The sequence below is a fragment of the Geotrypetes seraphini genome, chromosome 3 (assembly GCF_902459505.1).
Source record: "Geotrypetes seraphini chromosome 3, aGeoSer1.1, whole genome shotgun sequence".
NCBI lineage: Eukaryota > Metazoa > Chordata > Amphibia > Gymnophiona > Dermophiidae > Geotrypetes > Geotrypetes seraphini.
In genome coordinates, this window is record NC_047086.1 from 381,436,170 (window position 1) to 381,452,105 (window position 15,936).

Here is a 15,936-nt window from a genome sequence, read left to right on the forward strand (position 1 = left end):
GCACATTTGAAGAAACAAGACCAGCAATATCTCCTCAGAAATGTGTGAGTTGGTCGCAAAGCTATACTGAAGTATGAGTTTGATCGATCTGCTGTTGAGGAAAAACTGATTTAACAAATATAACCATGGTTGCTAATCACTAGAACCCTTATAAAGTGCATGCATGCCATCGGTAATCCAATGCCATCCCATCCAATGAGGTATTGGTTGCTGTCGAATGCCTCGGAGGTGCTGAAATTTGGATGATGTCTAGCAGGAGATCCAGGGAGTGCTGTTGCTGTTTGTTGCCTCTGAACGAAGATAACGGTCGATTCCTTCTCCTAGCAGTCTTGATCGTCCTCTATTTAATAGCCGGAGCTACTGTGTTCTCAGCCATTGAAAGGCCGTTCGAAACCATTGCTCAAAATCATTGGAAACTGACTTTGCAAAACTTTAGCCACACCTTTAATATCAGCGTTGTAGAGCTGAGATCTTTCCTAAAGGATTATGAAACAGCCATGGCGGCTGGCATCAGGGCGAATGCCCTCAGACCACGATGGGATTTCACTGGCGCTTTTTACTTTGTCGGAACCGTGGTATCAACTATTGGTAAGATATGATTTCCCTATAAGTGGGGGTTTTTGGTTGAAAACTATCCTCAGAGGCTGGAGATTCTATTTGCACTATTAGATATCTGTTAATGTTATTGGTTTTAAATATTTGTAAAATTTTGACTTTTTTTTTTGCATGGTTGTTTCCAAAGTTGAAAGTTTTGAATTCATAATATGTTACTTTGCTAAGGCTTATTTTCCTTGCATATCATTATTATCAGGGGCCCTTTTACTAAGGGCTCCATTTCTAAGGTGCGCTAGCATTTTTAGCGCATGCAGGATTTTAGCGCGCGCTAAACCCACTCTATGCTTCTAGAACTAACGCCTGCTCAATGCTGGCGTTAAGGTCTAGCAAGCGCGGCAATTTAGCGCGCGCTATTCCGCGCGTTAAGGCCCTAACGCACTTTGTAAAAGGAGCCCTAAGGTGCACTAAGAAACTGGTTTAGTGTCTTTTAATGCTGAATTTTCCTGCATGCTAAGCCCATTTCTAGTGCATCCCTAAAATAGAGCTTTTTTTATTATTTTTTTCTTTCTGCAGGTCATGTACATGTGACCTACAAAAATATTAATGCAGGAACACTCTTTGCCCTGATTCTATAAAAGACACCTACATTTAGGCATCTAGATCAGGACACCTTGCTAATCTAAGTGTCGAACTTAAAATTTTAAATTGGCTTAATTAGTGGTGATAATTGAAAGTGCCATAAAAAAACAATGAGAAACAATTTTTAAAAATTAATTTTCAATTCATTTGCCTACCACTTCAAAATAGTCATCTACACCAAGGTGCCTACTGGCAAGTAGGCATGGTTAGGGGCAGATTTAGGGTAGAGTTTTGGTGCAGATCGACTTAGATGCACTCATTTATGCCAAAAGAACCCTGGCCTAAATGGCGGTGTTCCTAAGAATTAGGCGCCACTTGGTGCAATTCTATCAAAGGCATAGAAACATAGAAAGGTGATGGCAGAAAAGGGCTACAGCCCATCAAGTCTGCCCACTCTACTGACCCACCCCATTAAGGCACCTGGGAGTTAGATGCCGTTTATAGAATCAGGGCCTTACTGCCTAGTATTCAGGCAGCGAGGACTGGATTCTATAAATGTCCCTCAAAAATGGGAGCCAGAAAAAGATCAGTGCTGAGCGCAGTTTTTGAAAGGGTGTGCGCCCTTTATAGAATCGGGCTTAGCACCAGTTTCCAGGTCCTGACTTTGGGCGCCATATTTAAGCCTGCTGAAACCTGATGTAAATGATGGTCCCCAAGTTGGATGCACGGACCCATTATTCACGAACAATGCAGGCAACATTTTGGAATGTCCCTGACATGCCCATGCCCCTCTTGTGGCCACACCCCTTTCGAGATGCGTGGAATGGGATGTCGGTGCCTAGCATTATAGAGTGTGCACACCCAGATGCATGCACAAATCCCAGTTGGTGCCAATTGACATCAATATTTGTCAGCACCCAATTACTGATGGTTACGAGCTCTTAGCCAATTATGTTGCTCACGCATCTTGGGAGCATATCCAAATTTGAACAACCAAATCTGGGCTCCCATGTTGTTCAATGCATTCTAACATGAATTGACTAGCTAGATAATGCTTCCATGCTCATTCCCCACCCATGACAGGAACCCCCCCCCCTCCCTGAAAAATTAAAAAAAAAAAAAATTTGTAGTACTCAATTAGCCTGTGCAGACACGAAAATCACCACAAAATGCTTTAATGCATTTTGAGATGTCTTTTTTTTCTCCAGGTTAAGTGTGCGTTAGCACAAGGTCGTTTAGTATAAAGGTCCCTTATAGAGGAGCAACTCTATGGAAGTTATGATACCATCTAAAGGACTAACGTGTCTTTTCAGGTTGTTTCATTTACATAATACAATGAATAATAACATTTTTATTTATTTATTTGCTCATTTAGCCTGTCCTCCCAAGGGAACCCAGAACGGGTTGCAAGGGTGAATTCACAAAAAGGGCCCAAGGCTTGACAGATGACATGATGACAATATAGACCTAATTTACAATGTAGCATCTGAGTGACAGTAGGTAGCACGGTTTCGATTTTACTGGGAATGGTATTTGTGTACAGTAACCAAGGGCTCCTTTTACTAAGCTGCGGTGGCGTTTTTAGCGCGTGCTAAACCCGCGCTACGTGGCTAGAAGTAACGCCAGCTCCATGCTGGCGTTAGCGTCTAGTGCGCGGGGTAATTTCGCGCGTGCTAAGCCTCTGCTAAAACCGCTATCGCAGCTTAGTAAAAGGAGCCCTAAGTTCTGGGCATAGGTCATTGAGGCACTAGGTTTGTAAAGAGGAAGGTTTTCACGGTCTTCCAGAAGCTCCAAAGCCCGTCTAGCATTCTGACAGATGTGCCATAGTCTAGGTATGAAATGCGAGTAGGCGTGTGTGCGGGCTGTTTCGAGCTTGAGAGAGCGACCAGGCGGCAGGGTCAGTCATCTCTCTCCCTGGGATCTCAGTTTTGGCTTTGAGAGGTAGATTTGGGCTTTATCACTGCCTCCCTCCATCCCAACTCATTTATGCTGGCTTTTACAAAGCTGTGGTAGAGGTTTCTACAGCGGGCTGGAGAGGTAAATGCTCCAACGCTCGTAGAATTCCCGTGAGCATTGGAGCATTTACCTCACCAGCCTCTCCTGTGGCTTTGTAAAAGGAGCCCTTAATGCCAGTTCTTGAACAATGGCTTACTCCAAATAGTTGTGGAAATAAATAGCCAAGACTTTTGTTGATTCACAATTCATAACCATTCGATAATACACAACAGAATTTTGACCATTATTTTAGAAGGATCCCCACCTATATACAGCAGCTTTTGCATGTGTAAGAACATAAGAAGTTGCCTCCGCTGAGGCAGACCAGAGGTTCATCTCGCCCAGCGGTCCGCTCCCGCGGCGGCCCATTGCCTGAGCAGTGGTCCCAGACTATCCCTAAAACTACCTCTACTCCTATCTGTACCCCTCAATTCCTTTATCCTCTAGGAACCTATCCAAACCTTCTTTGAAGCCTTGTAACGTGCTCCGGCCTATCACAGCCTCCGGAAGCGCATTCCATGTATCCACCACCCTCTGGGTGAAAAAGAACTTTCTGGCATTTGTTCTAAACCTGTCCCCTTTTAATTTCTCCGAGTGCCCCCTTGTTCTTGTGGTTCCCCATAATCTGAAAAATCTGTCCCTGTCTACCCTTTCTATACCCTTCAGGATCTTGAAGGTTTCTATCATGTCTCCTCTAAGTCTCCGCTTTTCCAAGGAGAACAGCCCCAGCTCTTTCAGTCTGTCAGTATATGAGAGGTTTTCCATATCCTTTATCAGTTTAGTTGCTCTTCTCTGGACTCCCTCAAGTACTGCCATGTCCTTCTTGAGGTACGGCGACCAGGCCTGGACACAGTATTCCAGATGCGGGCGCACCATTGCACGATACAGTGGCAGGATGACCTCCTTCGTCCTGGTCGTGATACCCTTCTTAATGATACCCAACATTTTGTTTGCTTTTCTTGAGGCTGTGGCGCACTGTGCCGACGCCTTCAGGGTTGTGTCTACCATCACTCCCAGGTCTCTTTCAAGGTTACTTACCCCTAGCAGTGATTCCCCCATTTTGTAGCTGAACATCGGGTTCTTTTTCCCTACATGCATGACCTTGCATTTCCCTACGTTAAAGCTCATTTGCCACTTTTTGGCCCATTCTTCTAGTGTCGTTAGGTCCCTTTGCAGATCTTCGCAGTCTTCCATGGTTTCTACCCTGCGGTAGAGTTTGGTGTCATCCGCAAATTTAATAACTTCGCAGTTTGTTCCCACCTCCAGGTCATTAATAAATATATTGAACAGGAGCGGTCCCAGCACCGACCCCTGCGGAACTCCGCTCATAACCCATTGCCATGTGTAGGTTTCCTACATGTGTAAGTGCAGTTTCAGAAAGCTGCCATTTATATTTGGGGATCCACGCACCATCTAAATGGCAAGGCAGTGTGGTTGAAGTGTGGAGAAAGAATGGTTTGTGGAAGCCAAAAATTTATTATTTATTTATTTAAGCATTTATATACCACTTATAGCCTAAGTGGTTTACATTCAGGTACTCAAGCATTTTCTTCCCCTATCTGTCCTGGTAGGCTTACGCTTTACCAAATGTACCTGGGGGCAATGGGGGATTACAATCTAACTATGTTACCAGCAGGAATGGAGGGTTAAGTGGCTTGCCCAGAGTCACAAGGAGCAGGCTGGGATCAAACTCTAACCACTAGGCCACTCCTCCACTGTGTGCATAAACTTAAAGTGCCTTATATAGAATTTGGGTGTATATGGGTACTTTTATAACAGAATTCCTAGGTTAAGGGATCAGGAAAGCATCTGTTCTGTGCTACTTTTATAAAGACACATAGATACCTATAAGTCTTTACAAAAGCACTAGCACAAATCCTGCAAAAATTGCATTTAGATTGAAGGTCCAGACATTCTGCCCATTTGAAATATCCACATATACATGCACATATGCAAGTATTTAAAAAAATGTGCACATACATCACTATGACACCCATGCCCCACACAAATTCAACCCCTGAACATGCCTACTGTACAAGTACATCCCAGCTTGAACCTTGTGTACTTTTAGGTGTGATCTAATTTTAAGAGCCCATTTGTACACAAAAAAAAAACACAGCATTTTCTATGCGGTGCAGTGATTCGAGCTAGAGCCTCAGCACCCTGAAGTTGTGGGTTTAAATCCTATGCTGCTCCACAAAGACTTGTAAATTTCTGATGTCTATATCAGAAAAAAACTCACAATTAAATCTAAATAGACATTCTTTATATATGTTTGTTTGTTTATTTTAATATTTAATATTTTTATTTTTCTCATGACAAGGAGGAAAAGCCTCAGACTCTAGACTGCCGCTGTTGATTTCAGTGTGGACAGATCACTCAAGGGAGAAACCTCATAGGCATAAAAACCTCCCCTCCACCAGTTCAATTCACTGTTATTACATTCAATGCCATTGTTCCCAGGTACAGTTCAATTGTAAGGCTATGTTCAATATTATTATTCACAAGTACTGTACTTTTCAATTATGAGACAAACATACATCCCACCCTTTGTGTCCTTGAAGTTCTCCTTTGTTAATGCTTTTACAAGATACAAAAAACTTATATCCACTTATCTTAGCTGAAAGACTCTTTCATCCAGACACAATGAAAAGGGTGTGAATGCTTAAAAAGTCCCCTGGCCCACGCCAACGATGGCCAACCAGTGTTTCACTATAGCTGTATGGGGGCAAAACCGGGCTCATCTAAAAAACAGATAAATAAAGAACTTCCTTTTGAGAAACTTTCTTCACAAAAAAAAACCTCTCCTCACAATTGAACCGCTGTGAAGAAACTTTTCATTAGCAAAAACGTCACTACATTCGGCACTTAAGTTCCATCCTCACTGGCAAGGCAAAGATGGCCGCTGACGGGCTGGATTTCATTAAACTTCAGCATCTGATGTCACAATGGTGCTCCTTCTCTTTCATAACTCTGGTTGGTTTTAGAAAAACAAGTGCCGTTCAATGCGGGAATTTAACTCCGCCAGCTCCTCAGACGTCAAATGAAAGATCCATTCTTGTTCACATTTTAACAGCGTTGTTTCCCAAATCTATCCTCTGCCATGTGATCAATGATGCAACATCGCAATGCAGGCAGAGTATGTTTATGGTACAGGCAATGTAGAACAAGGGGTGCCTCAGCACTCTTACAGTTCAGGCTGCTCTTGTGCTCCCCAAATCTGATTTTAAATCATCGGGTTGTATGTCCCAACATAGATCTTGGGGCATGGGCTCATGATCACTTAAACCACAAAACTAGAGTTACATGGGAATGATATTTTAAAGGAAAAAGCTTGTTAGTAATTGGATGCTCAAAATTTTGATCTAGTGCAAGAGTATGTTTAATAAGATCCACATTTTCTGTGACTGCCCTTAATAGCTGTTAATCCTTTCGCCTCCGTATCCACTGGACAAAGAATCTCTTTCAAATTATGGTTCCTACTGAAAGCAAACCTTAGGTTTTTCCCCTGAAAAACTGGATGAAGTTGAAGAATTAACCATGTTTCTTTATCATGGAAACCTCTTTCCCCACTGCACTAGAGTATCTCAAAACACAAGTTGGTGTCTGATCATCTTTTGAGTAACCCCTCCAAAGATGATCAGATGTGCTTAAATCTTGTTTCTATAATTTGCAACTTTTATATTCAGTTCGTCAACTTTTCTCAGATTCGGCTTTTCGTATCTTGAGTCATTCCCTAGTAATTTCGGATTTAGATTACTGCAATGCTCTGTTTCAGGGTTTAAGACACAAATTTATTAGTTGACTATAGTTGGTATGGAATGTTGCAACCCGTTTGCTCACTGGTGCCAGACAATTTAATCACATTACACCTTTACTTCACTTACCCCCCCCCCCTCCCTTCTTTTACAAAACTGTAGTGCAGTTTTTAGCATAGGCCATGGAGGTAACAACTCTGACGCTCCTAGAAATCCTATGAGTATCGGAACTGTAACCAGCGCTGTAGCCAGCGCTGTAGCCAGCGCTAAAAACCACACTATGGTTTTGTAAAAGAGGGGTTAGAACATTGGTTACCTGTTTCTTTTCTCATTACTTTTTTTTGTCAAACATGTTTCTCATAAGGAAGTTATTTGTTTATCTATTTTTTTTAGATGAGCCCGGTTTTGCTTTGATGCAACTATAGCAAAACGCTGGCTGGCCATCGTCGACGTGGGCCAGGGGACTTCTTAAGCATTCACACCCTTTTCATTTTGTCTTGGATGAAAGAGTCTTTCAGCTAAGATAAGTGGATATGTTTTTCTGTATCTTGTAACAGCATTAACAAAGGAGAACTTCAAGGACACAAAGGGTGGGATGTATGTTTGTCTCATAATTGAAAAGTACAGTACTTGTGAATAATAATATTGAACATAGCCTTACAATTGAACTGTACTTGGGAACAATGGCATTGAATGTAATAACAGTAAATTGAACTGGTGGAGAGGAGGTTTTTATGCCTATGAGGTTTTTCCCTTGAGTGATCTGTCCACACTGAAATCAATAGCGGCAATCTAGAGTCTGAGGCTTTTCCTCCTCGTTATGAGAAAAATTAAAATATTAAATATTAAAATAAAAAAAACAAACATATATAAAGAATGTCTTTTTAGATTTAATTGTGAGTTCTTTTCTGGTATAGACATCACAAATTGACTAAAGTTTTGGGGATAGCATGTCACTTACATGAAAATTCTATAACCAGCACCAAAACTTAGGCGTTGGTAGACGCCCTATCGATGCCTAAGTTAATTGAAAAATGCTGTCAGAAACAGCAAAATAGGGCAGTGTTAAAGTGCCTACCAATACCTAAATGAAAGGCGGCTGGCAATGCAGCTAGGTAGCCACTTTATGCCGCGGAATGCCAAATTAGGCATAGCCAACACCAGAAGTGGCATTAGGAAGGCTAAAGCGGCTACCTAGCCACGATTCATGGCATGATAGGCGGCTGATATGTAGGCTCAGAAAACCCTGGCCTACATTTCAGCTGCCTGTCTTGTAGTAAGGCCGGCTGGAGAAATGTCTACACTCTTTGGCTGACAGGCCTGCCTCTTCAAATTGGCAGATCTTCCCCTTCCCAGTGCATCCTGGGATGCACTAGGGAGGGGTCTAAGGCTCTAATTGGCCCAGGTGTCTATAGCCCCTCCAATGGGAGTCCTTGGTGCCTCCCACTGTATCCCAGGCTGCACTAAGAAGGGAGTCTAAGACCTAGGTTCCTCCTATGGGAGGGGCCTTAGGTGCCTGGGCTAATCAGACTTAGACTCCTTCCTGGTGCATCCCAGGATGCACCAAGAAGGGGAAGGCCCACCATTGTGAAGAGGCAGGCCTGCCGGCTGGAGGATATAGGCATCCCTCTGGCTTGCCTTACTATAAAAGGTACAGGGGGGTTGGGGAGGGCTTGGGAGTATTGGCGATTGGGGAGTCATGGGTTCGGGGGTGTCGGTGGTTGGGGGATCATGGGTTTGGGGGGCCTTACATGCAGGAGGGAGTGGGCATCCATCCTGCCTATCACTTTGGGGGGGGGGGTGTTTTGCAGGTTCTGGCAGGAGGGACTTGGCATCCCTCCTGCCAATGTCAGGGGTCCCATGCCGCAGCCACTCAGATGATTGCGACAGGGGTATTTCCACCCTGATCAGCTGAGATGGCAGGACTCCTGAAGTCATGGCTTTGGAGAGCACTGCCAGCTCAGCTGATCGGATATAGCTTCCCCTGCTGCGATCGCTTATGGTTACTGCGGCCTGATTTTAGGATCCCATGGCGGTATACATAAGTGGCAGATATTTAGGCCAAGGTTTTCTGAGTCTACATTTTAGGCCAGGATGTTTTGTTAAAGGTTTGATTGTGCCAGCCAAGTGTCCAAATTCTAAGCTCACCCACAACATGCCCCCCTTAAGATTTGGATGCACTGGAGAGAAAACAACCAGAAAGACGTCTAGAAAGTCTGTTTTGAGAATGCTACTTGGACGTTTTGACTAGTAAGTCATCCAAATGCTAGTTTATGCTGTCTTTTGGACATCTATCTTTTTTGAAAATGAGCCCCATACTGTACATATAAATAATTTTCTTGTAATTTGGCTTAAAATATGCACAGGAAGAATGTACACTCATTTTCCTTTTGGTGTATTTCTTATATTAACATAGCAAATTCCTCTTAGAGAGAAAAAAAAACATTAAAAATGAGTACATTACATAATGAGCTATGTTAATTCATAGTCAAGTAAAGTGGAACAGTACAAAATCTCTCTAGAGGACAATTTTCAAAGCCATTTACATTCGTAAATAGCAATTTATCCACGCACTGTACATCAGAAAACTAGAAATGACCTTCCTTTGATGCAGTTAAACGTACCCACATTGTTTCACAAAGCACATATTTTCAACCATATTAAGAAGAAACATTCCCGTGGGAGGAAAAATTAATCTGGGGGAGGAACATGGCATGCACAGATCACATTTTCAGCTGCCTAACAGTGATGTTCCTTTGAAAAAGTGTGCGATTTACAAGGAAAAGGGTGCTTTACAACTGTAGTACCCTTTGAGCAAAAGCACACCTGTTCTTCTGCGGCGAAACATTGGGTAAAAAGCATGTGGAGCAGTGGCGTAAGAGGGGCGGGGCGCTGTCTTGGTGGGGATGCTAGCACGCATCCTCCCCTCCTCCTTCCACCATGCCCACACCTTCACTACCCCCCCCCCCTGGTACCTCTAGCTCACACCAGCATCGGCTTTCCCTCTGATGTCACTTCTGGGTCCTGCGCCGAGGAAGTGACATCAGAGGGAGAGCCTGCGCCAATGCGAGCCGCAAGTTGGTGACGCCACTTGCGCTGGGAAAGTTAAAGATGTATGGGGGAAGGGGTGCACGTGAGCGGCAAAGGGGTGGGAAGGAGCAGTGAGGCGGAGAAGAGGCCTCTCGCCATCATTATACCACTGACATGGAGGGCAATTCTATAAATGCTAAAGAGGGAATTCAGTAAATGACACTCAAAATTCCACGGCCCCAAAAAGCGCTTAGCCCAATTCTATAAAGGGTACTTAGGTCTGCTAAAAGCAAGTGTACATGCCAGCGCCTGATTAGGCACGGATCGAACGTATTCTATAATTCAGCAAACAACTTTTAGGAATGCCTCCGACACGGCCCTGGCCAAGCCCCTCTTTCAGACAAAAGCAAGGCAGCCAGCGAATAAAATTCAATGTGGGTGAGGAAAAGAATAAAACCTTCCTTTATTCACTACTCATGCTCCAGGTTAAAAACTTGGAACATCCCTCCCCTTTAGAACCACAGTACTCTGGAACAACCTCTCATCCCCACTCAGAAATTCAAGCTCCTTCCAATCCTTCCGCAAACACTTGAAAACTTGGCTCTTTTCAAAAATCTAATCACCTCCCATTCTCTAGTATTTTGTCCCTCTTTATCTTCTTAGTCCCTCTCCTATATCCTTTCATTGTAGTTCCTTTCCTCTTAATTCTGTAAACTGTGCCGAGCTCTGCGCTTGCGGAGATGGCGCGGTATACAAACCTAAGGTTTAGTTTAGTTTAGTTTAGATGCACCACACCCTCATCTCCATGTGTGCTGGCGGCAAAGAAAGCAAATAGAATGTTAGGAATTATCAGGAAAGGAATGGAAAACAAACATGAAAATGTTGTAATGCCCTTGTATCGCTCTATGGTACAGCCGCACCTCGAATACTATGTGCCGTTCTGGTCGCCATATCTCAAAAAAGATATAATGGAATTAGAAAAGGTACTGAGAAGGGCAACGAAAATGGTAAAAGGAATGGGACAACTTCCCTACGAGGAAAGGCTAAAGTGGCTAGGGCTCTCTTGGAGAAGAGATGGCTCAGGGAAGATATGACCGAGGTTTATAAAATACTGAGTGGAGTGAAAAGGGGAGATGCGAATCGCTTGTTTACTCTTTCCAAAAATACTAGGACTAGGGGGCATGCGATGGAGCTACTAAGTAGAAGATTTAAAACAAACCAGAGAAAATATTTCATCACACAACGTGTAATTAAACTCTGGAATTCGTTGCTGGAGAATGTGGTGAAATCAATTAGCTTAGCAGGGTTTTAAAAAGGTTTGAATAATTTCCTAAAAGAGAAGATGGCTGGGGGGAAAGCCACTGCTTAGTCCTGTTTTACTACTTGGTATCTAGCTAAGGTACTTGGGGCCTAAGTTGGCCACTATTGAATTAGGATATGGAGGCTGTGGCAGGCAGGAGCACGTTACAGGGCTTCAAAGAAGGTTTGGATAGGTTCCTAGAGGACAAAGGGATTGAGGGGTACAGATAGGAGTAGAAATAGGTTATAGGGATAGGAGCAAGAGGTAGTTATAGAAATAGTCAGGGACCACTGCTCAGGCAATAGGCCTGATGGGCCGCCGCGGGAGCGGACCGCTGGGTGAGATGGACCTCTGGTCTGCCTCAGCGGAGGCAACTTCTTATGTTCTTATGATATTGGGCCTGATGGACCTTCGGTCTGTGCCACTATGGCGGTTCTTATGTACATGGCCTAGGGCTGCTTCAGGAGCATACAAAGTAAAATTGGGATTCACTACATTGCAGCTCAGGTCGAAGATGCCAATTTTACTAATTGGTCAAGGTTGAATTTTTAAAACCAATTGGCACTTTGTATACTCCTGAAGGATCCCTGGGCAAAACATGACTATATTGAGCAGCTGTTTTTAATCTGGAACAAGTGTATTGAATAAAGGAGCTTTATTCTTTTCTTCGGCTTCCTGTTTTCTTCCTTTTTCAGATAATAGACTATTAAAGTTGCGTTCAGTTCTTTACAAAATAGCGCACAGCAAGATGCATGTGCAATTCCCAAAGTCAATTAACCGCACTAATTGGTTGTTAACGCCTAATTATTGTTAGTTAAAGTCTTGTTAATCAGTTCAATTGTGCTCACGCTCAAAATTTGGCAGACAACTTTTGGTGTGGTATAGAATCTGGGGGAGGAGTTGTGACTTAATTATGTGTGTAGTTCATTAGAATAATGACACATACACATGTGTGCACACCTAAGTGTGGAAGTTCCAGAATTTTACTTAAGCAATATTGGCCCAGATCCTCAAAATGGCGTGCTAGTTATGAAGTGACGTCAGAAGGGAGGCGGGGACTGTGCGAACAGGATGTGGAAGATGCTGGCAAACATTTCAAGCGGTACACGGGCGGAGGGGGGGGGGGCAGAAAGGAGGAGAGGTGCCGGTGCCCCCACCAAAATGGAGCCTGGGGTGATCTGCCCACCCTTACTACACCATTGCCAACAGGTCTGTATAAAAATGATTCCCCAAAACAGTGGAAGTTCAGAAGAAGACAGTTTGTTTTTCATTCCTCGACACTTAGGTTCCTTTTTTAATTTATTTTTTTTATTTTTTATTCTTCATTAATCCTCCCCTACTTCTTTTCCATTTCTTTTTTTTTCATAGGGGACATTTTTCTCCTTTTCGGTGATTTGCCATGAGAGGTCACAGCGGCCATTTTGAAAGGCTGCCATGATGGGGCAAGAGTGAGAGGACTGCACTCCTGCCTCCGTAGACCCCTGCTGGACCACCAGATATGTAGGTAGGCCCGGAGGGGGCCTATCTACACCTTGGGTGGGTTAGGGCTTTAAACAACGTCCCCCCAACACATACACACACACAGACACACTGATTAAGAATGAATGTAGGTGGGTGGCAGGTGGGTATGAGGATCACTTCTTGCCTCAGGCAAAGTTGACAGACCTCATGCATCACCTAGACAGGATTTTAGAGGAGTAGGCAGTCCTGATACATGTCAGCAGAGCAGGATTAATTCATCGAGGGCCCCTAGGCACACAAGTACACTGGGCCCCCTGCCCCGCCCCACCCCACCATGCGCCCAGGCGGAAACAGGAAGCTGCGTCAGAGGGAAGCTTTGGGCAAGCAGCACCACTTGCAAAATTGCAGTTCCCTTTGCCTTTCTTACCCGAGTGGCTTGCTTGTCTTACTTTCCGTCGATGGGGTGGGGAGCCGCGTTGCCGATCGGGGGGGGGGGGGGGGGGTGTTGCCGATCTATGCTGGAGGGGCTCATCACCGTTTGGAAAAAACAATGTTGATGCCCTCTTTCATCGGGCCCCCCTGACCATTTTGGACCCTAGGCACGTGCCTACTGGGCCTATTGGTTAATCCTGCCCTGCATGTCAGTGATAGAAGAAGCTGTGAGAGGAAGGTTCTGTAAGCCAAATTTAGGCTTTAAAAATCCTGGCTGGCATTCTTAGAAATGCTCCCCATTCCAAGCACAGAATTCCAAAATTTCTGGTCTTAATCACCTGCTGTCTCAGCTTTCATTTGGCGTTACAAAGTGCTTTAGAACTGAATAACAGTAAAAGCAAGCAGTGATGTACCATTAGTAATAAAATAAACAACCGTACACAATCCGATTAATAAAGCAAAAAGGGGGCAGAGAAAATAGAAACAGCAGCCAAAGCTAAACTACAGATAATACAAAGAGCTGACAGACTACAGTCTGTAATATAATGAGATATAAAGATGACACAAGGCAGCATAAAAGTGTCAAACTCTGAGCAGTGCATTGCTCTTCGGGCTAGTTTTAAATGAGGAGTAATTATGCTTTGTCCTGAGGCAGGCAGAGCTCTGGAGTCTCAATGCCTGGATGAGACATTGCTGCCTGGAGGAGGGTTTTAGATGTTTTAGGTAGTGGGTTGCATTTTGGTGAAATGGAATCTTGTTCTAGATTAGGATGGGTTCCATCTTAACAGGATGGAACCAGGCTGCTGCACCAATGTTTAAAAGGGAGAGAGCATTTTGGAGGAAAACCAACAGTCATATAGACTCTCCGGATTAGACTAACGTTAAAAAAATAAAACGTATCTAAATTGTTTCCATTACAAGTTTTAATGCATTTTCACACTCTTTCAATAATGTATTATTTTATTATTATGCTCCATAACGAGGCAAAACCCAAATGACTAAAGGGTGAGCGAGGGAGGCTGCGGCCCTGCCCAACAAAAATACCCCTAATCAAGTTTGTACAAGTACTGTATATGCATTTCCAGTCGAAAATATTTATTCAATGTCTATCAAAAGCCAACTAATTACAAATGCAACCGTTCAATAAAAATCCAAATGTATTTGTGCAAAGGAAGAGTCTCACAGAGAGTTTCAAACAATGCAACTTTCTGTACAGAGTCCTCAACCCATTCTGGCTTCATCTTCCTGTAACCTATTATGTTAAACTTAGTCTTATAGCCATTTACATTAACGGGTGCTAGAATATATGTGTGTGTGTGTGTCATTCTTTCTATCTTTCTCTCTCCTTAGCCGCTTTCTGTATTTCTGTCTTTCTTTTTCCTCAACTGTCCACCCATTCTCCCTTCCTTTTATCTTCCCTATGTCCATCACCACCCCTTCACTGCTCCCCTTATCCAGCAGCAGCCCTTCTCCCTTTTTTTAAATCTCCCCCTGTCCAGCAGCACCTCTTTCCTGTCCCCCTGTCCAGCAGTAGGCCTCCCTTCCTTTTTCTCATCCCTATCTCTTCCCGTGTCCATCAGCACCTCTTTCCTGCTCCCCCGTCCAGCAGTAGGCCTCCCTTCCTTTTTCTCCCCCCGTCTCTTCCTCTGTCCAGCAGCACCCCTTACCTCGCGTCTGCCCTCCGCTGACAGCCGCCTCAAGCCGCCGTGGCCTGCAGCCGCCAACAGCTGCCACGGCCTGCAGGCGCCGACAGCTGCTACAGCCTGCAGACGCCGACAGCCACCGCGGCCGACAGCCTCCACGCCGCCTGAAGCCAACAAAACCCTAAGCCGCGCATGCGCACTCCTACCTGCGGAGACCTACAGCGCATAGAAAACAGGAGCACGCAGGTAAGAGTGCGCATGCGCGGCTTAGGGTTTTATTATATTAGATGACTTTGTGACATCATTTCCCAAGCTTCATACAATTGGTCAAAAGCATTTCCATACCATGTAAGTCATTCTTTACATTTTGTTCTATATGATACAATTAAGTTTGCTTTATGATTTAAACAACACCAGTTTCTTGCTTAATTCATTAAAACTTAAACAACCCAATAGAGTATGAAAGATCACAATATAGTGTGAGAGACAAATCTATAAGATTAGTCCTGAATTTTCTAGCTAGCCACAGCACAAGAAACAGGGCTACTTACAGGAAACCAGAAGTCATGTCTGTGTGGCAAAGATTAGAGGAGCCTTTGTAAAACTGTTCTGAGAACAGCAGGAACAACAAAGCATATAAAGTGTTCCCCCGTGAATTCGCGATTCGCGGACTCACTAATTCGCGGTATTCTCCGACCGCCTCTTCCTGTACTAAAGTCGGGCTACACCAATCAGGAGCTGCGTGTCAAAGCAGCTCCTGATTGGTGTAGCCTTACTTTAGTAACAGGAAGAGGTGGTTGGAGCATACGGTGAGTGATTTTCTTCACTCGCCGGTGCTCCAGCTGCCCTCTCCTGCTTTTGACAGGCGAAAAACCGTATTTGCCGTTTTTCAAAATATCGGCGGAGTACTGTATCTTTATAACACAACCCCTGTTTGAATGCTGCACACAGTATTTCCAAATCCACACACAAGCACTCAGTCCAATCCTATATAACTATTATACAGTGGTACCTCGGTTTACGAGTGTTTTGCAAGATGAGCAAAACATTTGCAAAATCGGTGCCTCAGAAACCGAGCATAGCTCGATTTACGAGCACCCCCCCCCCCGCAATCTGGCACCCCCCCCTGCGATCCGGCACCCCCCCCCCGCCTCGAACCGGCACCCCCCCCCGACACGATCGG

At 44.2% G+C, this 15,936-nt stretch overlaps 1 protein-coding gene across 1 annotated transcript in view; it reads left to right on the forward strand.

Moving 5' to 3' along the window:
• Nucleotides 1-242: 242 nt before the first annotated feature.
• KCNK12 (potassium two pore domain channel subfamily K member 12) overlaps nt 243-15,936 on the forward strand; it is a 44,308-nt gene continuing 28,614 nt past the window's right edge. The window contains exon 1 of the mRNA XM_033936089.1: nt 243-588. Coding sequence (XP_033791980.1) covers nt 243-588 — 346 coding nt within the window. The remainder of the gene's footprint in view (nt 589-15,936) is intronic.